The sequence below is a fragment of the Delphinus delphis genome, chromosome 17, assembly GCF_949987515.2.
Source record: "Delphinus delphis chromosome 17, mDelDel1.2, whole genome shotgun sequence".
NCBI classification, from domain to species: domain Eukaryota; kingdom Metazoa; phylum Chordata; class Mammalia; order Artiodactyla; family Delphinidae; genus Delphinus; species Delphinus delphis.
Window position 1 is genome coordinate 65,616,180 of NC_082699.1, and position 25,929 is coordinate 65,642,108.

Genomic DNA, 25,929 nt, shown 5'->3' on the forward strand with positions numbered 1-25,929 from the left:
CCTTTAACAACACAGGCCTGAACTGAGAAAGTCCACTTACATGTGGATAACAGCTTTTTTGCTAGAGACCAGTGAGTCTCTCCTAAAATTACATGTGAAAATTCTACATATGAGCATTTTTCTGAGGCAGATTTTCAAAGGAGTCCATGATCCAAAAAAAAAAAAATTAAAAATCACTGCTATGGATACCCAAGCTAAGTGATAGACAGATACTATTTATGGAACTTTCTCAAGACTAATGACTGAAATGACCATAGAGAAGTGTTTCGAGCAGAAGCAAACTACAGAAATGAGAATGTGTCTCTAATCAGAGTGGTAACAGTAAATAATTACAGTTGACAAGAAATTAAGAAGGCAAACCTGAAAAGAGTGCTGAAATATTTTAAAATATTATTAAATTTCGTTTATATTTTGCTCAAAATTTAAATTGAAGAACACTAAAGAACGGCTGATGGAAGAAGCGGAGAAAAAGAAGATCATGCAGACTATTACAATGTGCAGGACTAAATTCATGGGGTTTTCTTGTGAACAGAATTCTGTACTCATTCTTGTACTCTGAACAAAGTAAATGTAACTAAAATAGTGTGGTTTATGTTTGTACCATATCTGATCTATAGATTTAACAGTAAATTTATATGCCCTTCTAATAAGAGAGAGCAGAACCTTCGTAACTTTATTGCTGACATCTGAATCACTTTATAGAGGCCAACATCATTTATTAAAAGCAGTTTCTATACTTACCACTCCACCTACACACCGATCTCTATTCCTTCTCATTATGTCTGTGAATTTAAAACAGAAACAACTTGATCTTTGCAAATTCTTAAATTTTAAATGAGATTTTAGCTTTAGCAAATAGCTTGATATCTGTAAATTCTTAAATTTTAAATGAGATTTTAGCTTTAACTCACCCAAAAATTCAGCATGTGAGTTCCGACAATGAAGAAACATTGGTAATTTTGTTTGTTCTGACAGTTCAAACTGTTTTTCAAAATATCTGCAAAATGGAAAAAAAAATTTCCTCATTAAAAATTTTATTTTAGCATGAGAAAAATAATTGTCAAATGATTTTTTTTTTAAGTTAAAGGGCTTTTATTCTCTAGAAATGATAGAACGGAAATAGTGAATTCAGGCATTTAAAACACATCAGGCCTAGCCGAAAGCTTTTATAAAAACTTCCTGAAAGGGTTACTTCATTTTCTGGGATTACAAAATTATTTTCAGAAATGTTTGTTAGTTTTTCCATTGTAACTGCCAGGTAAATTAGGTAGCACTTTACCATTGATCGCTAGAAGTAAAGAGCTGTAAGGTTTAAGTTTACAGACTGTTCCCCCAAATAATTACTTTTAACTAGCTTTCTGACTAAATCCCAACAAATGAAGTGGACACCCTCCTATTACCCGTGGGATCCCTTCCCCGAAGCATGTGTTGGTGGCCGAAAAGACATGGCCAGCCCCTTGTCCCGAGAGCTGGCTGAGCACCACCAGTGGGCATCAACTCACTCCAGTGAGAAGCCACTTCTACTCAGTGTTTTCTATGTGCTGTTATACAAGGAGTTATTGCCACTGAGCAAAAAGGATTCCCTTAAAAACTAAACACAAAGAATTTATGAAACAAATGAGCACAAAAACTGAAATACTCTATTTTTCAGAAAAATGAAAATTACATGATAAAATGGCAGTCCTGAACATTTTAGAGTACTCTATAAAAAGAGTTTTAAGTGCCTTATACCATTGTCTCATCTAATCCTCAAAATAACCCTAGGATAGATAGGACAAGAGCTGGTGTCAGAGGGGTGTAAGACCTTGTCCAAGATCACAACACACAAGAGGCTTTCAACAAGCCTCTTCCTGGTCCCAGCATTTAAGGACAATATCCAGAGGACATGACAGGGTGGGAGTTCTGTGTGTCTTCATTTCAGCAGTGTTCCCTCTCGTTCTCATTAATGGTCATGTAGTTTAAGCTAAACCAGGAGTTACAGACAGTAGGTGTCGTATTCTTTTCTTAAGGGGTTTACCTCTTCTAGGCCCCTAATTTGGGGGAACAATTTCTCCGTGTATAACTTAAATCTCTTTTGCTGAGTTTTCCTATATCTTGTCTCCTTGAAGTGCCAGACAGCTATTTTCCTAAGAGCACCCCCTTTGTAAAACTCTTGAAAATGCTACATTTTAAAATTAGAAATAGAAATGTACTTCTCAAAGAAATAGTCATCCTAAAATTGGTGGTCTGTGTCTTTATTATCCAATTTTTTTTTTTCAGATTCTGCTGGACTAGAATAAGCAAAAATATTTTTAGTTAGCATGGTGCTGAAACTTCACAGTGTAGGAAATATAAACGATCACTGGGACAAAATATTTTAATAATTACTACTGGTCACTATTTCCATAACCTCTAAAGTAATTCAGATGTCAGCAGTTAAGTGCTCTCCAGTCATTATGTAAACTTTACTCTGTATTTGGCTTCTGGCTACACACAGCCATACAACCAAGCCACAGATGTACAGAATCTAATGATCAGCTTGGAAATAAGCCTTCCTATCGCAGAGTAGGCAAAAGTACAATTTATGAAAATAACAGATACCCAAGCAACATGCTTACAGAATTTTATATAATATGAGAAAAGAAAAGGTCGACGTGCTCAAGCCAGCTAGGTATCATAAGAAAACCATGTGGTAAAAAATCATTCCCAATGATACAAATCGAGGATAATTGGTACTTAACATCAAATGACTAGGGTCTTTAAAGAAAAAACAACCCACTACGGTAACTAGGAATAACAAAAGAAGCTAAAGGGCAGGAAGTGGCACCTATATTTTTTTAACTCAGGTGTTTTTTAAAAAATATTTATTGATTTATTATTTATTTATCTATTTATGGCTGCATCGGGTCTTGTTGCTGCACACAGGCTTTCTCTAGTTGCGGCGAGTGGGGGCTACTCTTCGTTGCGGTGCGCGGGCTTCTCATTGCAGTGGCTTCTCTTGCTGCAGAACACGGGCTCTAGGCGCGTGGCACTCGGGCTCAGTGGTTGTGGCACGCAGGCTCTGGGCGCAGGCTCAGTAGTTGTGGCGCACGGGCTTAGTTGCTCCGAGGCATGTGGGAATTTCCTGGACCAGGGTTTGAACCCATGTCCCCTGCACTGGCAGGTGGATTCTTAACCACTGCGCCATCAGGGAAGTCCAGTGGCACCTATTAAGAGACTTCTCTGCTTCTTTTAAGATTTTTAAAAATTCATAAATGAGAATCATTCTTTGAGTTGGATTTGCTCACTTTAGCAAAGCTGTAATTTGCTTCTGATTGTAAATATTACTGCTTCTTACATTTTAGGGTCAACAATAGCTAAGGTCAGGGCTTGAAAAGTTCTAACTTCAGAGTACCAGCTGTTATTACAGGCATACCTTGTTTTACTGAGCTTCTTGGATACTGTTTTTTTGTTTGTTTTTACAAATTGAAGATCTGTGGCAACTCTACGTGAAGCCAGTCTATCGGCCATTTTTCCAACAGCATTCGCTCACTTTGTGTCTCTGTGTCACGTTTTGGCAAGTCTTGCAATATTTCAAACTTTTTCATTACTGCATTTGTATTGTATTATTGTATTTTCATTATTGTATCTGTGATCAGTGGTCCTTGATGTTACTATAGCAATTGTTTTGGAGAGCCACAAACCTTGCCCATACCAGACAGCGAACTTAACAAATATTCTGTGTGTTCTGACCTACCAGCATGTTCCCTGGTCTCTCTTCCTCTCCTTGGGCCTCTCTATTCCCTAAGACACAACAGCACTGAAATTAAGCAACTAATAACACTACAATGAATTGCCTCTAAGTGTTCAAGTTAAAGGAAGCGTTTCATGTCTCACACTTTAAATCAAAAGCTAGAAATGTTTAAGCTTAGTGAGGAAGGCATGTTTAAAGCCATGACAGGCCAAAAGCTAGGCCTCTTGAGCCAGTCAGCCAAGTTGTGAATGCAAAGTTAAAGTTCCGAAACAAAATTCAAAATGCTACTCCCGTGAACACACAAATGATAAGAAAGCAAAACAGCCTTACTGCTGACATGGAGAAAGTTTTAGTAGTTTAGATATGAGATCAAACCAGCCACAACATTCCCTTAAGCCAAAGCCTGATCCAGAGCAAGGCCCTAATTAACTTTAACTCTATGAAGGCTGAGAGAGGTGAGGAAGCTGCAGGAGATAAGTTTGAAGCCAGCAGAGGTTGGTTCATGAGGTTTAAGGAAAGAAGCCATCTTCATAACATAAACGTGCAAGGCGAAGCGGCAAGTGCTGATGCAGAAGCTGTAGCAAGGTATCCAGAAGATCTAGTGAAGATAATGAATGAAGGTCGCTACACCAAACAATAGATTTTCAATGTAGATGAAACAGCCTTAAGTTGAAAAAAGATACCATCTAGGACTTTCATAGCTAGAGAGGAGAAGTCATTGCCTGGCTTCAAAGGACAGGCTGACTCTCTTGTTCGGGGCTAATGCAACTGGTGACTTTAAGTTGAAGCCTATGCTCATCTACCAACCTGAAAATCCTAGAACCCTTAAGAATTATGCTAAATCTACTCTGCCTGTGCTCTATAAATGGAATAACAAAAGCCTGGATGACAGAACATCTGTTTACAACATGGTTTACTGAATAGTTTAAGCATACTGTTGAGACTTAATGCTCAGAAAAAAAGATTCCTTTCAAAATATTACTGTTCATTGACAATGCACCCATTCATCCAAGAGCTCTGATGGGGATGTACAATGAGATTCATGTTGTTGTCATGCCTGCTAACAACGTTCATTCTGCAGCCCATGGATCAAGGAGTAATTTTTACTTTCTCATCTTCTTATTTAAGAAAAAACATTTTGTAAGGTTATAGCTGCCACAGATGATGGATCTGGGCAAAGTAAATTGAAAACCTGGAAAGTATTCACCATTCTAGATGCCATTAAGAATATTCGTGATTCGTGGGAAAAGGTCAAAATATCAACATTAACAGGAGTTTGGAAGAAGTTGATTTCAACACTCATAGATGACTTTGAAGGGTTTAAGACTTGAGTGGAGAAAGTAACTGCAGATGTGATGGAAACAACAAGAGAACTAGAATTAGAAGTGGAGCCTGAAGATGGGACTGAATTGCTGCAATCTCATGATAAAACTTTTAAGGAATGAGAAGTTTCTTTTTATGGATGAGCAGAGAAAGTGGGTTCTTGAGATGGAATCTACTCCTGGTGAAGATACTGTGAAGACTGTTGAAATGACATGACAAACTTAGTTGATAAAGCAGTGGCAGGGTTTGAGAGGACTGACTCCAATTTTGAAAGAAGTTCTACTGTGGGTAAAATGCTATCAAACATCATCGCGGGCTACCAAGAAATAGTTCGTGATAGGAAGAGTCAATCAAAGCAGCAAACTTCACTGCTGTCTTATTTTAAGAAACTGCCACCGCCAGCCCAGCCTTCAGCACCACCACCCTGATCAGCCAGCAGCCACCAACACTGAGGCAAGACCCTCCACCAGCACAAAGACTGACTCGCTGAAGTCTCAGATGATGGTTAGCATTTTTTAGCAATAAAGTATTTTTTAATTAAAGTCTGTACATTGTTTTTTTACACATAATCCTATCACACACTTAACCGACTACAGTATAGCGTAAACAGAACTTTTATATGCACTGGGAAACCAAAACATTCCTGTGATTGGCTTTATTGTGATGGTCTGGAACTGAACCCCCAATATCTCAGAGGAATGCCTGTAAGTTGGACTGAGGCAACTCCAGAAGACCCAAAGCGTTCCAGCAGCGCACCTGAACCCAGTATTACTCCCTCCTCTAAGCCAGAGGAGAGACTGAGGCTCCTTGCCATCATCTCTGAGGTTTCCTAAATCCGCAAATGATTATTTTGAAATTTTGTCTGATGTCTGACTAAAAAAAAGAAAAAGACCTGCACAGTAGTAACCCCAAGAAAAATGCCCGAAGCAAATGCCTTCCACTCAAGTGAACAGAACTCTAACTTGCAACAAGGAAAGGAGTGTAGTAGCACAAGGCAGAGAAACTGAAAATACAGGGTATGCCTAAAGGCTAACCTTTCCATAATTAAATCAGGTCTTTTCCTTGTCTTCTTGCTTTTCTTCTCTTTTTGCTCTTTAAAAAGCACTTTTCAAAAATCCCACACAGAAACTACAGCCAGTAGCTTCCCTTAGGTTGGCAGTATTTCTAAGAATAATACAACAGCCACAATTTATGGAGCTCTGACTCTGTGCCGGGCACGGCACAATGGCTTTACATACTAAGTGTTAAAAAGGCAGGCGGTATTATCCCCATTTTAAAGATGAGGAAATTGAGATTTACAAAGGAATATATAGGTACCAAAAGGCAGTTATGATTCAAACCTAAAGATCTGTTGATTCCAAAGGTCTTTTAATACTATGTTGTCTACTGCCTTTACTTACCATTATTTTTCAGATACTTTGTCTATTGCACAGTAGTGGGTGTTTTTTCGGTCTTGCCTCCTAATCCATTATACTAATTTATTTTCTATTTTTCTCTTCTCACAGGTCTTTTTTTTGACTATACTTTTTTACTTAAAAAGTAAAACAAAAATGACAATCACACACAGTTAATTGTTTCAGATGGACAACTGGCATATATAAGCACAGACCAAAATGTAAATTCTTTCAATAGACTCAACAGTAAAAGCTGAATTATAGGCTTTTTATCCATCATGCTCTACAGGAATCAAAAAGACACTTTCCTTATTATTAAAAATTCAGTGCACATTTACGACGTGCTAAGAGTACTGTGCTAGGCGCCATAGGAACTAGAACATGAGGAAGGCTTGGTCTGTGCCTTTGAAGAACTCAGAGACACTAGTTTGTTGTGGGAGCGGAAGTGGTAACACAAACACTTTTATTACAATGTGAGAAATGCTGAAACAAGTACAGAGTGCTGTGTGGCAGAGAATAGGGGTGATGCTGTTAGTACGTGCTATAGGAAAGGAGGGAGCAAAGGTAAAAGACATGGGTATATGTTTCCATAACAACAATCCAAATGCAATTACTACTGGTTTGTCACTCTTTTACTCACTAAGTCATTTGATTATCTATAATAAAATGAAATTTCAAACTCAACTGCCCATGTATTCAAAATTTCTACTGTACTTTAATTCGTCCTTAGCCTTACCTGTTCTGGAAGAGGCCTAGGTCACATCCCATCACCTTAGCAAAGCCTTCTGACTCCCCCCAGAAAGTGAGTCTTTCCCTCTGCTGTTCACATACCTTTTTGATAGCACTTTCCAACCTATTTTAATTATTTATGTCCTCTCTTATCTGTAGAGCCACTTATTCTTCTTTGTATCCGACTGAGGAGACACTTGGTAATCATTCACCTAATCAATGGAGTTCAACTCTATTACAGATCAACATCTGGACAACTGGCATGTGTGTTGAAGCATAAACTATATACTGCTATATATACATCGTTTTAAGTTCTGATCTGAAGATGATGGAGCAGTAAAAGAGAGCTGATACTATCAATGTTTTCATTAAACACACACACAGATCAGGTTTAAAGTATTTAAGTTGCATTTTAGAATCAGTTTAAGTCATCTGGGTGAAAAGTCATATGGAGGACTCTGCCACTGTCCTTGATGGTCACACCACACAATCTGTTTGCCTCATGAGGCTCATCTTGGCCAAAAACAGACATGAAAGTGGAGGAATTAAGATGTGTGGGCTTAACCGAAGAAGGTATTACAGCCAACTGTTTCTCTTTTTAAATGTGAATATGTGAACTTTTAAGGTTAAGTGAACTGACCTACATGATATTCGAGAGGGGTACAGAGATTTAATAATCCTGCCAGTAATCACATGAATGTCCCTGAAAAACACGGCAAATAATATGCTGCTAACTAAACAGCTCTGAAAGGTTCTATAACTGTGAAGCCTGAAAGCAAGAGTCCATAGAACATTACTCTAACCCATCCTGTGTCACTTGGTTATGGTCCTTCAGGAATTCTGGGCCCTGAAGTCCAGGGTACGACAGGCTCACTGGTCAATCTGCGCCTCACTGGAGGCACTTTCACCTGGACCAGTCACACTGGGATTGCGTGTGTGGGCAGGGGAGGGAGTGGGAGGAAGTACACTTCTGGCAGGTATGGTTTAAAAAGTCCCTTCAGGCCATCAAGCACTGGCTTAATCAAGATCATATGACAAGAAATAGTTAATTATTAAATATTATGAGACAGCTAGATGGTATCTTGAGAGAATTTGATCCAGACTCCTCTTTCATGTATGAGAAACTAAGCAGGATGGAGGGTTGTTTATTCTTAAATGGCTCCAGGAACAGATACTATACCTTATTCATAGTTTTGTACACTGTGAGTATACTATGAGTTCCCAGCAGTTTCTAGCACATATTACTCCATAAATATTTGCTGAATAGATGAATAACTAAATTAGCCTCCTTTAGAAACTCATTTTAATGTTTTACCATCTTGACAATTAATACACTGTTTTTGAAATTCAACAAAATGCTTATGTCTTAAATTAAGCCTATAACATAATTTTTCTTTTCAGCCTTCAACACTACCCACCAGTCTGGTGACAGGAGTTCCAACTAACAGCTACAGGCAATGGGTTGTAAGAAGTCTCTGAGGCTTGTGAGCTTGGAGTTTTCTCAGAAGCCACCACTCCCAACATGGATCCTATGAAAGGATTCTCAGGTTCCAAACTGACAATATTCAACACCCAGCAAGAGTAAAATATGCTTTTCTAGCTTTGGTGATTGATCCTATAATCTCTTTTTATTAATAATATCTTTTACTCTTAAATCATATGCCCCACAACTGAATTTAATTCATTTTATTGGAATGGTTCATGTATGAATGCTCTTATTAAACAAACAAAAATCGAAAGTCTATCACGTAAACTCATCCCTGTTTCTACCATTAAAATCAAGTTAAATGGTTAAACAATTAGGGAACTATATGCTTCCATACCTTATGAATTCCACTCAAGTACGCATGGAATTTGTTTCACTTAACTTTTAATATACAAAGGGAAAAACAAAAAAGCCTCATGCTTAATCTAACTACATTCTGAACTGATAAAATCCACTTAAAATCACCCTTAAGATTTTACAATACGATAATTTCTAAAGACAACAAATTTCCTTACTTGAGCTGAGTACCTTTAGGACAAAACTGCAGTCGGTCAAAATCTTTAAAAGATAAAAAAGAATCAATAATTACTCATGACTTGTACACAACAAATCAATTATTTTCAAACAAAGTCACTCTAACGGGATAAGTTGGCACTTACCAAGTCCACATTCCCCTATTGCTACAACTTTCCCCTTGTTGTTTTCAGCGAGATTTAGTAACTCCATCAAGTAAATATCAGGGTTATTCTTTTCAAATTCATCACATCTTGTAGGATGACACCCAACTGTACTGAAAAACATATCTAGCACAAAATAATGTCTTAGGATTATTTTCAAAATATTTTTTCATATTTAATATGCAAAAATGATATAATATCAAATAATTTCAACTGGTCAGTTTTTAACAATACCCATAAACTAGTCAAACTACCAGAATTGCACTGGGTTAATCACATAAGAATTTTTGGAATACTAACAAAGTAGGACATGAATATGAAAATTGCCTTAATGTACTGGTAAAAATAATTCAACTCTTCCAAAGTTTGGTATTTACTGAGCCTTCTGAATGGAAAATGAAACAATTTCTTAGGTAATGACATTTCATTCTACAATTTTATCTTTAATATTCACTGTTTACGTGACTCAGGTTTCATGTAATAACAGTTAAAATGCACTCCTTTCCCTTAAAAAGGGTAACAGAGGTGGAAGTAGGATTCATTTTTCTAATAGAAAATAAAGCTCACTTATTTGGAGGCTGTACTTTGGTATCTTAATTGTATGGAACACAAGTGTGAGGTTGAAAAGGGCTTAAAAAGCTTAAGGCGCTTGCACCTGATGAACCCATGGGAGAGACCTGTTGCCTTCCTCAGGCTCCCACGAATATGTTCATGCATAAAAGGAGCTTTTAAAGCAGTGAGGTAGCAGGTATACGCAGAGGAGTGGAAAAGGGTTGACAATGGAGATCCGAGAACTTTTAAAAGCATATCTGTTTGGGGAATAACAAGTATGCAAGATAATATTCTTAACCACATCAAAAGCTTCTGGGAAGATGATTATTTTTATGACTTTAATCACTAAGAAAAAGTGTCAGTGGATCCTGAAGAGAAGTATGCATTTTAGAAAGATTTCAATAAAAAACAGCTTTTAATGAATAAACCAGTATTTTGAAAAATAACATGGAATGCCTAATTCTTCAGTGTCTAGCACATGAAGTATGCTCCCTGCTGCTCCCCAGCAAAAAACAAACCAAAAAAAGGTTAGGTACATGAATGCCAGGTAAAGGAGGTGTTTTATGTAACTAGGATTCTTGTAGGAATCAACTCCAAAACTTTACAGACTTTAAATAAATGCAAATATATGAACATAAAGTGAGGACATGAGGGATTATATATTATATTATTATTTGCATTCCTGGGGCCTTGCACAGTGTCTCTGATCTGCATGATGAATATTTATAAATATTTATAAATGATAAATGATCTTTCACAGCCTAAGTTAAAAAAGAGCAAATAAAAAGCAATTCATATCTTAAACACATTATGGCATATACACAAAAATTCTACATCAGGAATATCTGAGGTTAAACTTTATGCCTAGTGAACTTAAGTCTCATTAACTGAAATCTTAAAATAATCCTTATTAAATACAAGAGGGTTCATCAAGCATCTGATATAACAATGGGCACTTTCAATTTTTTCATCTTAATCGTGTCACACTGAAATTGGTCTATCTTCCTGTTGTGTCTACAGTATTTGTACCTGAGGCAGTTCTCAGAAAGACTTCTTCAAAATAACTTAATTCACATTTTGGGGGGTAAAAGTAATATGAGGATACCATTTGTCTGTGCCAAATGCAGTGCATCTTTACTGTCTTGTAGATTTCCACCTGTAATCACAAACTGAAACAGAAAGAAATAAGTCCACTTTAACAGGGTGTCAACCACAGTTTCCCAAACGTGCTTTCCTGCTGCTTTTTTCCAGAATGCTTCTCTCTCTGTCACATACCAACCCTCCTTTAAAAATTCAGCTGAAAGATCACCTCCTGTGCAGAGTGGATCCTGAATACCCTCTCCATGTGCGCACACACGCACACACACATACACACACTACAAAGAATTTGTGACTCCTACTAAAACGTATTCACATGTCTGTCTTTCCTATTAGACCACGAGTTTCTTGAGGACAGAGATCACATTAGGAAAGAATGAATAACTAAAAACTTCTGAATTTAGAATTCTGTTAATCTAAATTAGAGATTCAATAGTGTTGACTAAACAGTTCTCCAGGTGTGGTCCTAGACTCTCCAGGGGATATGTTAGGTCAAAACTATTATCATAATAATACTAAGATGTTATTTGCCTATTCACTCTCACCTGTCACGCGTGTGCAGTCAAGTATTCCAGAGGCTACATGATGTGTAACATCACAAAAGACTGCAGCAACAGATATGAAAGCTCAGCAGTCTTCTATTAAGTCAGACATTTAAAAGATATTTAAAAAAATACAAATTCCACTCATGTCACTAAATGTTTTTGGTTTAGAAAATACTTTTCATAAAAATATGCTATTTATTTTACATAATGGTCTACTGTTTTAAAATGAATTAATATATAGATACAGTTGACCCTTGAACAATATGGAGGTTGGGGCGCCATTGAAAATCTGTATATTACTTATAGTCGGCCCTCTGTATCAGGGGTTCCACATCTACATATTCACCCAGCCTCAGGTCATGTAATACTGTAGTATTTACCACTGGAAAAAAATCTGTGTCTAAGTGAACTCACAGTTCAAACCAGTGTTATTCAAAGACAACTGCATTTAAAACTTTTCTGTTTTAATCTCTAATACAATATATATCAATAGATAGAACCCACATAAGAGCTCTTTAGGGTCCTCAATAATCTTAAAGAATATGAATAATCACTGGATTAATGTATATTGATAAAATTCTTTGTAGGGAAATGTATAGCTCTTGGCAAGGAAGCCCTTCTACAGAGGTAGCTATCAGAGTCCACTGCAGTTAGAACACCATCTTTGCTAACCTGTTTAAGGGAAAATGTCACTAAAGAGCTATGTGTTGATGGTGACTACTGAGGCAGTGCTGCTTAAGTGCACATTCTTCTGAAGAAGTGATTTAAACACACTGAGGTATATATTTTAAAGCATACTTCAAGAGACTCACTGAGCTAAAATGAAGAATTCATTCTAGGTACACACGTAAATAGAACACACAGAAAACACAGGAGATAGTGCAAATGATAAACAGACATTTTCACAGAGTGATAAACTTCTGAAATGATAGACACTGAGTATCTATTCTGCCTGTAAAACATAGTATATATTAACAAAAATATTGAGAAAACTATTGTTTACTAACACTACCTAATTCTTCAATAAAGGATGAGGTGGGGACTTCCCTGGTGGCACAGTGGTTAAGAATCCGCCTGTCAATGCAGGGGACACGGGATCGATCCCTGGTCCCAGAAGATCCCACGTGCCGCAGAGCCACTAACCCCGTGTGCCACAACTACTGAGCCTGCGCTCTAGAGCCCGCAAGCCACAACTACTGAGCCCGCATGCCACAACTACTGAAGCCTGTGTGCCTAGAGCCCGTGCTCCGCAACAAGAGAACCAACCGCAATGAGAAGCCCACACACCACAATGAAGAGTAGCCCCCGCTCGCCACAACTAGAGAAAGCCTGCGCACAGCAACGAAGACCCAACACAGCCAAAAATAAATTAATTAATTAAAATAAAATACTCTGTAATGTCCTATATGGGGAAAGAATCTAAAAAAGAGTGGATATATGTATAACTGATTCACTTTGCTGTACACCTGAAACATGTTATAAATCAACCGTATGCCAATAAAAATTAAAAAAAAGGATCAGGTGCCCACATCCAGTTTTCAATTATGTAAAATAGTTTGTAATCAAATCTAAGGACAAGACTAAGGGACATATACTTTCCTCTCCCAGTTTACGATGATGACGACGATGATGATGACGACAATGACAGCTTCCACTATAAACATAATAAATGTTGCTTACTTTATGCCAGGTACAATATCAACTGCTTTGCATTCTATATTTTATTTAATCTTCACAACAATTCTGTTTATTAGCTATTATTATCATTCTTGATTTAGGGATGAGAAAACTGAAGTCTAGAGAGATGAAGCACCCCAGGTTACAAAGCTCTGAAGAAGGAAGCTGGGGCTGGAACCAAGGTTTGTGATGCTGTAACTGTGCTTTTAATCACTACCATAAAGCTACAAGGCATTGGATTAAATTTCAATTTGGAACCATGTCCAAGTAAATTTGATTTCAGTTCTTCAGTTCAGTCATTCCTAAATCCATGTGGGTGTTATAAATGTTAAGATTAAACTATTCTGACACACGAAAACTGTCTACGAAAAATGTCTCCTGCCGTATCAGTCAACACAGGATGTTATGGTCATCAAGCCCTCAGCCGCTGCAGCCGCCTCAGACTGTGCACCCTGAGGAGACTCAGGATGGCGAAAAAACAGGATACTTGCTCTAGATAGTGAAGGTGCACATCACAGGAATGATTTCAATGAGCCCAGACTCTTGCATCTTCCCATATGTAGAAAAGTGCTAAATTCATTAACTTGAGATTTTTTTCTTTAACTAGGAGTAATCTTTTGATGTTCCACTACCTGTTTTTTTTTGTTTTGTTTTGGGTTTTTTTGGCGAAACTCCCATATATCCTGGCTCCTCCCTTCCCTCTTCGGAGCAGTCCCTCAGAGCCACCTGAGAGGATTAGGCAACTACTAGTTGCCTCTTAAGAAGCCTGGTAATTCAGCAAGTATGCCAAATAAAACATAATTCTCAACCTTTAGGTTGTGCAGTTTTTTTCAGTTGACAAAATTTAGGAGCTTGGTATTTCAGAGTTTGCAGAAAAACATTTTATAAAGTGATTTACCAAGCAAAGAATGACCACATAATGAGAAATTATGTTGTAACTTTTATCCTTATTACTTCTGAATAATAACTAATATAATTTGGAGACTGCAGAACTCATTTAGCCAGGAGTATCACTTTTTAAAACTGAGGTTTATTTAACTTAGAAACAGTAGCTACTAAGTGCCCTGATACACTATGGAGCGTAATCTTTTTTTTTTTTTTAAATATTTATTTATTTGGCTGTGCTGGGTCTTAGTTCCGGCATGCGGGTTCTTTTAGTTGCTGCATGTGGGATCTAGTTCCCTGACCAGGGATCGAAGCAAGGCTCCCTGCTTTGGGAGCGTGCAGTCTTACCCACTGGACCACCAGGGAAGTCCCCTTTGGAACTTAATCTTATTTCTTGTGTGCATGTGTGGGCTAGCTTGCTACTTAAAAAAAATACTGATTAAAAAGAAATATCTATTCAAAAAATTTGACACCAAACTAAAATTCTTTTGCTTAGAACACTCTAAAAGTAGTAGGAATTCTCCCGATTATCAAATTACCACCATAAAAATTAAAGTGTTGTCTCAGTTATTTGAAATGTTATACATAGTATAAAAGCTAAACTTGGTGATTAGATACATGTCTTTTTGATGATTGCTTACTTCTAACAAACGCTAAATTGTTACAAAATCTACTAACAGTTGCCTCTTAAGAAGCCTGGTAATTTAGATGGGTTTTAAAAAACTTTTCCAGGGAAACTTGGCCATTTACTACACTTCTGATCACATGGAACATCCACTCACAAGGTTTGTGTCACTTAAATTGCTGAGAACAGAATATTTTGATATTTTATTTCATTAACTTGATAATATTACATGTTGACGATACATATCACAAAATGCTAAATGTGGTTTGGCTTTCTCTTCTTTTCTGCAGTATTTTAACCAAAATTTAGTTTTTTTAAAAAAAAACCCATAAGGGTAACAAAAATGAAATGTTACCTTTTTAACACCAATCTGAACAGCTCTCTCTATTACATCCCGTAAGTCATCTGTAAAAGATGAACCCCACATTAAGAAAATGTAACTATAAATTCACTTACCCATAATTTAGTTATCCTTTATTGAAAGAAAAATACATAGAAAAATCATATTTACTGAAGTCAAATCAATACTATTTGATGAGTGCTTATCATATAAGCAAAGACCTAGCGATACTTTAAAAAAAAAGAAACCCATATAAGGCAAAATAGATGAACAGTTATCCATTCAATTGTATTTTTATTCTGTTGACCACAAAGGGGAAAAGTCTGTTTGGCTTTATGGTTTGCCTTTTATGCATATGGTTATCTAAAGTTCTATATTCAAAGTTATAAACTTCTACAGATAAGAAGGGCTTGATAACACTTTGTTGTAATAGGTATTTTATAAATGTTCATGATCATGTTTTACCAATATAGCTTATATGTGTTTCACTTTGTTTATAGTTTTATCCAAGATGCATAATAAATTCTTTAATATTTCAATTGTAAGAGTGGGTGAAGCTTCTTATGGTCTCCCTTGAGTCAGAAAGTTTGTCTTCACAGATAAACTATTTACCTTAATAAAAGAAACATTTACCTTGATGCTTTTGAACCCCCCTATAAATTCCTCTGAACACAGGATCTGTCAAGTTGATACCAATGTCTGTAGAAAGCAAAAATAAAACACATGATCATTAAGAGCCTCTATTTGAAACTTTTACTTTAAAGAAAAGTCCTGTTACTAACCTTTTCATTCACACATTCATTCATTCAAACAAAATCTAAGTGCCTACTGTTTGTCAGTCACTATGCTAGACACCTGGGATACAAAGATGAAAGATATTAAGTCCTGCTCTCAAGAAACTCACTGTAGAATTGGGAAGGCGTTCCCATTAACAATTAAGAAATCACAAGTAGATACTAGCACGGTGGGACACAGAGGAGGCCCACCAACTTAGTCTGGTAGTTAGCCCATAAGGGGCTTCCAGAAAGAATGGATTCTTGAACTGAATCTTAAAGGATGAGTTGGAATTACCCAGTAGAAGACAGGAAATTGCAGATAAGAGGAAGCAGCAGAAGGAAAGCTTCTGGGGTCTGAAATAGCACGGTGATCATGGAGAGCTGTTACAGGCTGTTCTGACTGGTGGAGAGAAGTGTAGGGAAGGGAGCGACCAGAAAAGGGCAGACTCAGCTATGTTACAGACACTTGTCTTTAAAATACCAGATGCAACAGGAAGCACTGATGGCTTCTAAGATTTGTATTCTGTACATCTCATTCTGGTGTCTTTGTAGAAGGTGGGATTAAAGGGGGCAAATGGAGTCAGGATAGTTTACTTGGAAACAGGCAAGAGCTCATATCTGCAATGAAGAGAACCTGAATTAGGGTAATACGAGTGGGGACGCAGAGAGGGCAATAAATTATTTATTTCCTTTATTCACCAAATACTTAGGAAGACCAACACTATGTCAAATACTATGTAAGGAGTTAGGGGGTGATGAACAAGACCTGACGCTTGGTCCCTGCCTTCCAGGAATTCAGTCTATATGGGAACTACAAATAATTCGTGATATATAAGAAGCTGGACTGTGAGCAACATGAGGCAAGAAATGTTTATCTTCTTCAATGCTGTATCCCTAGAACCTAGCACGATAGCTGGTATATAGTAGGATCTCTATACACTTGTTTTTTTTTAAATTTACTTATTTTTGGCTGCGTGGCTGTGTGTGGGCTTTCTCTAGTTGTGGCGAGCGGGGGCTACTTTGTTGCGGTGCGCAGGCTTCTCATTGCAGTGGCTTCTCTTGTTGCAGAGCACGGGCTCTAGGGCACACGGGCTTCAGTAGTTGTGGCTCGCGGGCTCTAGAGCACAGGCTCAGTAGTTGTGGCACACGGGCTTAATTGCTCCGTGGCATGTAGGATCTTCCCGGACCAGGGCTTGAACCCGTGTCTCATGCATTGGCAGGCGGATTCTTAACCACTGTGCCACAAGGGAAGCCCTCTCTATACACTTTTAAGCCTGTAAATAATTATTTTACAGCTTTGTGCTTTGGAGCACAAAGAAGTAGCACTAACAGTTTTGGCAAGAATGATGAAAAAGGTTCACATAAGAGCTAGATCTTGAAAGCTAAAGCTTAGAAGCTGACAAACAGAAGAGGCATTCTACATACAGGTGTGTGTAGGTACACACCGCATCCGGAGAACTGGAAGAGACTCACTGTGCCTGTGGAGCTGAGGTTCACAATGCAGAGCGACTCTGCAGTGCCTCTCTTCTTCTAACCTCTCCCCTCCCAGCCTTCCCCCACCCCAACATTCAGCAATGTCTGTATTCATTTCTAGTTGTCACACAGAGGGGAGTGCAATTGGCATCTAGGCTTGAGGCCATGGGTGCTGCTAAATATCCTACAATGCACAGGATAGCCTCTCGCAACAAAGAATAATCTTACCCCCACACCAAGTGCTGTTCTTGATAAATCCTGCTGCAGAGTATAAGGCGACGAGGGGAATAACGAGATGTGAAGTCAGCTTGTGATGGCCATGGGCAACAAAAACACCTTCCCTATGTAAAATATACACCCTTTAGCTTTTAGCACTAGGAGAACCTCCAGGTTCATGGTTGGGTAGGACAGTTGCCTACCCACAGACCCCCAAATTATTTCTGCTGAGTTTCAGCTGCTTCTTGGTATATTCTCACTGATTTCTACCAAGCTAGCCCTCAACAAGCTGTGCTGCTTCAACATTAAGCCAGACCTTGAAAGATGAATGGGAATTTGGAAAATCCAAGAGATGGTGGGGAGAGTATTCTAGTCATTTGTAACAGCAAGAGAAAGGCACAATGCAAAAAACTTCAAAGATATTTGGGCAACAGCATATATGTCAATAGAGGGTAGGAGATGAATTCACAATTGATACCCTTTATAGGGCTATTAACACACAAATGTTACCGAATACTATAAATACAACGTAGGGGTTCAGTGGAATGGCCCAAATCACAAGAAATCAGCATCTACTTTCAAGTAAGGAGGGGCAGACTGAGAAAGGAATCCAGGGAAGGGTGCAGAGGTCTTTCTGCCTGCAATACCCCTTCATACGCTCAGTCTACGGTCACCCGTCACGGATGGGATTAGGAACACAGAAACAGCCTGTGTCTCTTCTGGCCCATTTTATTTGTGCAGCAAAGAGATCAGAATTTTTCTAAAGCAATCTTTTGCTAGAAAACAAAGTGAAAAACAAATGAAACAGCAAGCAAATTTAACTAGTGAACTTTATGATACTAATTTTAAAAGCAAATTGAAGATTAACTTGGAGGCTCAGTTTATGAAGCCTTCATAAACTGAGGTAGAACCTACCTCTTCCTGACGTGGGTCAGTCTTTGAGGCCCCGAGTCATTGTGTACATCAAAGATCTATATTCAGCTTTGGACCCAGGTGAGCCTTGGGCTTTACGATATCCTGCACTGGCTCAGCCACTAATTTCTTCCTTTTTACGTAAGAATTTCTTGTGACTTATAGCTCTTGGCCCTTTCCTTTCTGACATGTGGTTTGCCTGAAGTGTATTCCCCAGCCAGTTATTAAAGCTGCTTTCTATCCTCTGATGGATAGGCTGCTTCACCTTAGTCAAGTTTGGTGAAGGGGCTCAGGATGTCACCCCAAAATATGCTGCTTTGCCATATTGGTTATTTTGAGCTGAAGGCACTTAAGAAACAGCAAATGCAGGAAAGGATCCCTAATCTCTCCTTTTCTACCTAAAATAGGTCATAAAATTTCCCATGAGAAAGGTACTCTCCCTGTACCAGGAAGAGAAGAACATTCTTATCACCAGAGACTGGGAGTCAAGTGGAAATGGATCTGTACAACCAAACCCAAAATAACTCCTATCTTCCATTAGTTTCCCCATTTTTTCCTAGTCACTGTCCCACAATTTGCATAACTTAAGTCCCTTTGTCTTATCACATCCCCACTTGGCCTTTCGGTAAGCTTTCTGGTCTAAAAGCTTCTTTGGGTCTTCATTTTCCTTTTGAAAACTCCCATGTATGTGGAAAAAAAAAAAAAAGTATGCTTTTCTCCTGTTAATCTGCCTTATGTCAGTTTTATTCTTAGGCCCAGCCACAGAACCTAAGAGGGTAGAAGGAAGTTTTTCCTCCCCTATGCAGGCAAGTAGCTTCTTTTTCTGGACACTGTGATTCACTTCTATCTCCTCTCTCCTATCCTGGGTGGCCTCTGGGCCTCTCACTCCCCACCCACCGACTCCCCAGAAAACACCAACAGAGTGATTAAGATAATTAACAAGTCAACTTAGAGGCGTCAAAGAAAAGTTCAAATTGATCATCAAAAAATATTCAATCTGTGAGCAACTTCCAAGAAATACAATAAAATGGGGAACTGCAGTTTTGGAAAGAGAATGGGCTTTGGAATCAGAATTCTTGTAATTATGACTCATCAGCTGAATGATTTGGGGGCAAATGAGTAGGCCTCTGAGCCTCAGTTTCCTCACTAATAGGGAGGGTGGGCATAAAATTTCTCCTTCCAGGAGTGAAATGTGGCTCAAATTGGAAAATGAATGTGAAAGTATCTTGCAAATTAAAAGCCTTATAAAATGTAATTATTATTAGTATTATTAGTATTATTACTGGACACAGTATAAATTCTGTAACATGCGAACAACAAATGGAATTTTAGTCAACATTAGCTATACTGTCATACTACCTTAAGTGGTTAACACTCCCAATCAAGACCTAATTATTAAATAGCCAAATGTAAGTCAGTTTGGTTATGATTCAGGATGCAACCACGAAAATAAACCAGTCAAAATCCTGTTTATTTAACTTGTTCGAAATGTTCTGATATATAAGGGACAGTATCTTTTAAATTCAAAAATTCCTATCAGATGTATGCCTACTGTCAGTAAACTAAAAAAATTAAATCCTGTACAAACATCGACTTCTAGCTTGAAAAACTAAGTACATGAGAGGTAAGGGTGAGAGAGCACGACAGGAAGAAAAAAAGGCAAAGCAGAAAATCACTAACTCTGATTGGGGGGGGAATACTGAGGGATTCATACATTTAGTGGCATGCCATCTTATAAGGATAAGGAATGTTTCTTTTCCATTAATTTTCTCCTTAATTAGCTGGCTTTAAAAGCATTACTGCATTACTGCTAAAAACTGTTGCCAGTATTAATGAGTTTTATTTTTCAAAACAATAAAAGAGTGGAAAACTGTTTGTAACCAAAAGAAAAATACATCTCCAAACTGATGCCTCACTGGTCTCAATGAATCATGTCATACCACTGTCACCATGATCTAGGGATACAAAGGGACAGCAAGTAGAGAATTTACGATTGTTTTAGCCTTTAGATATAACTTCAAGTTTACAGGAAATAAAAGCGATTAGAGAACAAGCTAACCACCACTACATGGCAGACCAAGTTGCTTCTGCAAGGCAGTGCCATGAAGAAATGCGCTAGATCAAGGGGTTGGCAAGCTACGGCCTGCGTGCCATTGTCTATTTTTGTTTGCCCCTAAGGTAAGAATCGTTTAAAAGTTGAAAAAAAAAAAGTCAAAAGAAGAATAGCTCTTATGACATGTAAAAATTATAAGAAACTAAGGTTTCACAGTGTTCACAAAGTTTTATTGGAACATGGCCACACCCATTTGTTTATATAGTATCTATCTATGGCTGTTTTTGAGTGACAGGTCAGAGTTGAGTAGTTGCAACAGATGTATAGCCTGCAAAATAAAAAATATATATCATATGACCCTTTAAGGGAAAGCTGGCCAATTTCTGTGCTAGATCCAAAATCTGAAGGACACTCAAATACATGGCTCCAGATTGGATATTGTTTTGGACAAGACCACCTTGTAAAAGAGGCTCCAGAGAGATCCTTTGCCCCTTCTTCCATGTGAGGACACAGTAAGAGGGCACCAGCCACGAACCAGGAAGAGGGTCCTCACCAGAACGTAATCATGCCAGCACTCTGATCTTAGATTTCCCAGCCTCCAGAACTGTGAGAAGTAAATTTCTGTTGTTTATAAGCTACCCAGTCTGTGCTATTTTGTTACAACAGCTCAAAACGGACTAAGACAATCTATGGCATCACCTTCTCTCTCAATCTGTATATACCAAGTAGGTGGATTTTATCTCCTAAGCTCTCAATCCGTGCACTTTTTTCCATCTCCACTACCACCATAACACCTGAAGCAACCAACTCCAGCTTGGATGCTACTCTGACCCCCTTTCATTCTGTTCTCCACCTGACTGAAGGTTTCTTTTCATTCATAAATCAGATCATGGTACTCTTACCTGTCACTCCTGATACACCCTTAACATGGTAGGATCTTAGCTCTGCAAACCTCTAGCTGATTCTGTACAATTCTCCCTCCTCCCTCAACCCCTTCCCCATTTCTCTCTGCTCCAGACCCGCTGGTCTTCTTTCAGTTTCTCAAAAGTGCTGTGCACCCTTCTGCCACAGAATGTTTGCACAGGCTGTTGTATTTGGAACCTTCCCCTTGCCTTTCTTTGCCTACTTAACTCTTAATCTTTCAGAGCTCAGTCCAAGTGACACTTCCTCAAGGAAGCTTTTTCAGACCTCCCAGTCTAAGTTCTGTTCCTCATCAAACGCCCAGAGAACCATATTCCTTTTCTTCAGTGCCCTCTTCTCTGTCACTGTGGTAAAGTCATTAGTGCACTTAAGAGGCTGTCTCCACCACTAGACTGTAACCTGGTTTCTACCCACCACTGAGTCCTAGCATTTAGCACATCAGGTGGCACACAGCAGAGATTCAGTAAATATTTGTAGAATGAATGAATGAATGAATGACAAGGTTGCTCAAGGGAATCCAAGACAGGGAATAGAAAATAAGGTCCAGTCCCTAGCGAGATGGGATTTGTAAGAGATGGCCAGCAGCCCCAATCAGCCTGCTTCTAGGGACACAGGGCAGGATCAGAATCCCGTTAAAATAACACAACTACTGATAAATCTTAGATACCTAACAGCCCCCAGCTGGTTGGCCCCAAGGGGTAGTTGCTACTAATTACTGCCAGCTGCTCACTGGCTCATTTGGTGGGAGGGAGTGCAGAGGCTACTAGATAGGAATCACCTTAAACCTATGCTTCTCAAACGAGGGGTATTCCAGAGTATGTAACACCCTGAGATTCCCTGGAGTATCAATTTTACTTTGGAAGATTTAGGGGATAAAATATCTTTTAATTTTAGAAGGGCACTATGTTATTTCAAAGTTAAACACAGGACATCCAAAGAAATGTTGTAAATGCATCCAGATTTACACATCACTGCTGCCACCCCATGACCCCTGGGGTATACTCCACTCTTATGTCCTTAAGTGACCTTTGGTGGGTGAGTTTCAGAGCATGAACCAGCCAGCACTGAAAAGGGACCTTCCACTCCATCCCAAGTTCTATCACTTTGCAATGATTAAGCATAGATTCTTATTGCTTTCAGACTGAGGATATAGTCATCTGTGGTATGATACTCAATGTCACAGAAATTAGTCTCAAGTATAACCGAGGACACAATGTTGAAGTGTCCTCTAGGAGGGAGCAGTGTTTCCCATAAAACACAAATACATCTGCTTCCCGCCCTCCTTCCCCACATTAGAAACACTGGTTGTAGTTGTAAGGGGCAGCCATTGGTTACGTAATTTGAGAAGGGGGAAATTTAGGATTACAACCTGGTGAGAGTCAGCTGTCCTAAATCAAAATCTAAGGCTGCTCTTATAACACTGGTTTTTCTACTACTATTATTAAATTTAAAAATTTTTGGCCGTGCCAGGCGTCTTGTGGGATTTCAGTTGCCCGATCAGGGACTGAACCCGGGCAATGGCAATAAAATCCCCGAATTGCAACCACTAGACCACCAGGGAACTTCCTCCACTGGTTTAATTCTTCATGCAACTGTTCCATGTAAAGCTTGTTCATGGACCAACTGTCCATGGGCCTAATATGTTGTTTTCCAAAGTACTGCTCATGACTATTTTGGGCAGAGATTTGAGTAGTGGGTCATAGGCAGAACTTTTTAAATGGCATGGAATAAATATTAACCATCAGTAAGTCACAAAACAAAGATAGAATGTATAGTATGATTCCATTTTTGTTGTAAAAAACACATCGAATATATTTGCATATTTTTATGATTCTGTATAAATTTTAAAATATGGGAAGGATATAAACTTTAGACACCGGTTACCTCAGGAGAGTGGAAATGAAGGAGAGCATACAAAAAAAAATTGTTCCAATTAAGCCCACCTTCTTTAAGAAGTCTTTTCTAGCTTATCTGGTTGAGATTCCTTTATAAATTTTCTTACAAACTTAGTACTAAAATAACACATCTTGTTTTACCCACTCATTCATACTTCCATTGAACAGTCACTGTACTAAGCCCCTGGGAAACAAAGATAAATACCACCAAGTACCTGCCTTAAAAGAGTGTGGTCTAGTGGGAAAGGCACATACATATCTTAATTATAAAATAACGGGGTGAAGTAAAGGGTAGAGTTATGTAGTCTTAAAGAACAGGTAAAAATCAAACAGGCAAGAGGAGATTAGAGGCAGAGGGGACATTACAACCCCAAACTGCCACTCTAAAACCTTATCATAGGCAAGAAACAGCACCTCCAAGTGTTTATAGAGCATAAAAAGGATGAGGCCGGAAAAGCGGGCAGGACCACACCACAGAAAGCTCTGTATGCTATGTTAAGGCACTTCAACTGTCCTGAGGACAGTGACTGAAAGATTTGAAGCACAAGAAAAATGTAGCTGACTTGGTTTTTATAAAGACCACTCTGGAGGCTACACCACAGAGCATGGATTTAAGGAGACAAAACCTGAGGCAGGGATTTAGTTTTTTTATTACAATACAAACACAAACCTTTAAAAGAAAAAATAATTGTCTTTTGTGAGGTGTTTCATGGCTCTTACCCCATCTCCCCCATCAATTATATCACAGATTGCAATAAACAGGCTGAGAGACACCACACCTGGATAGTGTCTAAACCTCTGATGACCTTCCCATCCCCCAACCCCACCCCAGGCTCTCCCACAGCATTTTTAAAAACCTCTTTTGTGGCACTTTAACAATGTGCTACTTAAACATTCTCCCCTGCATTTGCTTTGACTGTACATACCTCTCCAGTCTGAAAACTAACTGCACCACTAGATTCTTTATAATTCCACATACTTAGTACAATGTCTCTGTAAAAAATATTGCCTAAAGTAACTGTTCTAAGTTTATAATCCCAAGCTCTCTCCTGAGTGCCAGGCATTTCCAATTGCCCAGTAAATGTCTCCACCTGGATGTCCTGTAAGAATCTCAAATTTAACCTAATCCAAATGGATCTCGTTACAACTCCCACCCACTGCCAAACTACCCATGCTTCCATTTCATGTTTAGGTAGGTATTTATCCCAACACCGAGTCATCTCTGACTGTTCACTCTTCCTTACCTGCCATGAAGACTCAGCTGCTAAATGCTGCATATGTACCTCTCTTCCATTTCTCTCTCCCTTTTCCAGTGCCCTTGTTCAAGCTCTGAAATGCTTCCCTGTCTGTCCCTATGACCCACCAAACCTACACAACAGCTGTCTACCTTACTAAAGCAGAGACGTGATCACTGTCGTTTTCCACCTTCAGGTAGCTGGAAACTTCACAAAGACAAGGATCACGTCCAGCTTCACCCACTGCTGTATGCCATAGCTCAAGGCTCCCAATATGTAACTGGCATTCAATGATTTACTTAATGAATGCTCCTTGTCAAAAGCCTTCAGTGAAGCTCTACTCTATACACAGAAAATTAAACTCAGCAACACACTCGAGTTCCAAGTCACCCTTCCAATCCTAGCTCTTACAACCTCCCCCAGGCTTTCCTAAGTCTGGTACTAAATATGCTTACTCCTTTAGTTTCTGTCGAATTTCCCATCTCTTGTTCTACCGATGCCAAATAGATTATTGTACTTGCCAAGTATAAAACTTGTTTCTCTTCCCACTGTGTGTGTCCTCCAGTTCCCCCACCAGATGGTGATGCCAGCAGAGCAGGGGCCGTGTCTGTGTTCCTAGGCCAGTGCCTGGCCCACCAGAGGCGCCCAGTTACTGTGATATGAATTACTGAGTCAACGAGTCCCTCGAAGCCATCTTCCTCTCCGCCAAAGAAACGGGAAACCGCGGGGAGGTGCACGTGGGATGGAGGAGAACATAGTGACAGGCCTTTCGTTTGCTTTTTAGTAGTTTTATTTCCTTTTTTTTTATTGAACACAACACATATGTTGGAAAAAGCATAAACCGTAACTGCGCAGCTCGTGAATTTTCACAAAGCAGCACACCCGTGAAGCCAGCACCCATACTGAGATCCAGAACATTACCGACACCCAGAGGCCTCCCCTCACCCTCCTCCACTGAGTGCACTTTCAACCCTCAAAAAGCCGGACAGCGGGCTTCCCTGGTGGCGCAGTGGTTGAGAGTCCGCCTGCCTTTGCAGGGGACAAGGGTTCGTGCCCCGGTCCGGGAAGATCCCACATGCCGCGGAGCGGCTGGGCCCGTGAGCCATGGCCGCTGAGTCTCCACGTCCGGAGCCTGTGCTCCGCAACGGGAGAGGCCACAACAGTGAGAGGCCCGCGTACCGCAAAAAAAAAAAAAAAAAAAAAAAAAAAGCCGGAGAGCTCACGTCCTGGGCCCTGGGGCCGCGGTGCGCGAGACCCGGGAACCGAAAGAAAGGCCCCAAACCCGGGAAAAGTCTTACCTACGAATTTGAAGCGACTCATGACTGCGGCCCCAGCTCCTCCCTGGCGGAAGCGGAAGCGACCGTCCGTCGCCCCGCCCGCCGGAAGCCCCGCCCCCTCGCCGCCG

The 25,929-nt window shown here is 39.3% G+C and overlaps 1 protein-coding gene across 2 annotated transcripts in view; it reads right to left on the bottom strand.

The window, feature by feature from the left end:
• TATDN1 (TatD DNase domain containing 1) overlaps window positions 1-25,877 on the bottom strand; it is a 37,929-nt gene extending 12,052 nt beyond the window's left edge. For both annotated transcript variants that reach the window (XR_009516649.1, XM_059995168.1), the window contains exons 1-8: window positions 25,823-25,877; window positions 15,677-15,742; window positions 15,059-15,108; window positions 10,979-11,042; window positions 9,304-9,447; window positions 9,160-9,202; window positions 912-997; window positions 742-782 (exon numbers count right to left, since the gene is read on the bottom strand). Coding sequence is in view for 1 of the 2 variants with exons in the window: in XM_059995168.1 (XP_059851151.1) it covers window positions 742-782; window positions 912-997; window positions 9,160-9,202; window positions 9,304-9,447; window positions 10,979-11,042; window positions 15,059-15,108; window positions 15,677-15,742; window positions 25,823-25,844 (516 nt within the window). In the remaining variant the exon portion in view is untranslated. The remainder of the gene's footprint in view (window positions 1-741; window positions 783-911; window positions 998-9,159; window positions 9,203-9,303; window positions 9,448-10,978; window positions 11,043-15,058; window positions 15,109-15,676; window positions 15,743-25,822) is intronic.
• Window positions 25,878-25,929: the final 52 nt, after the last annotated feature.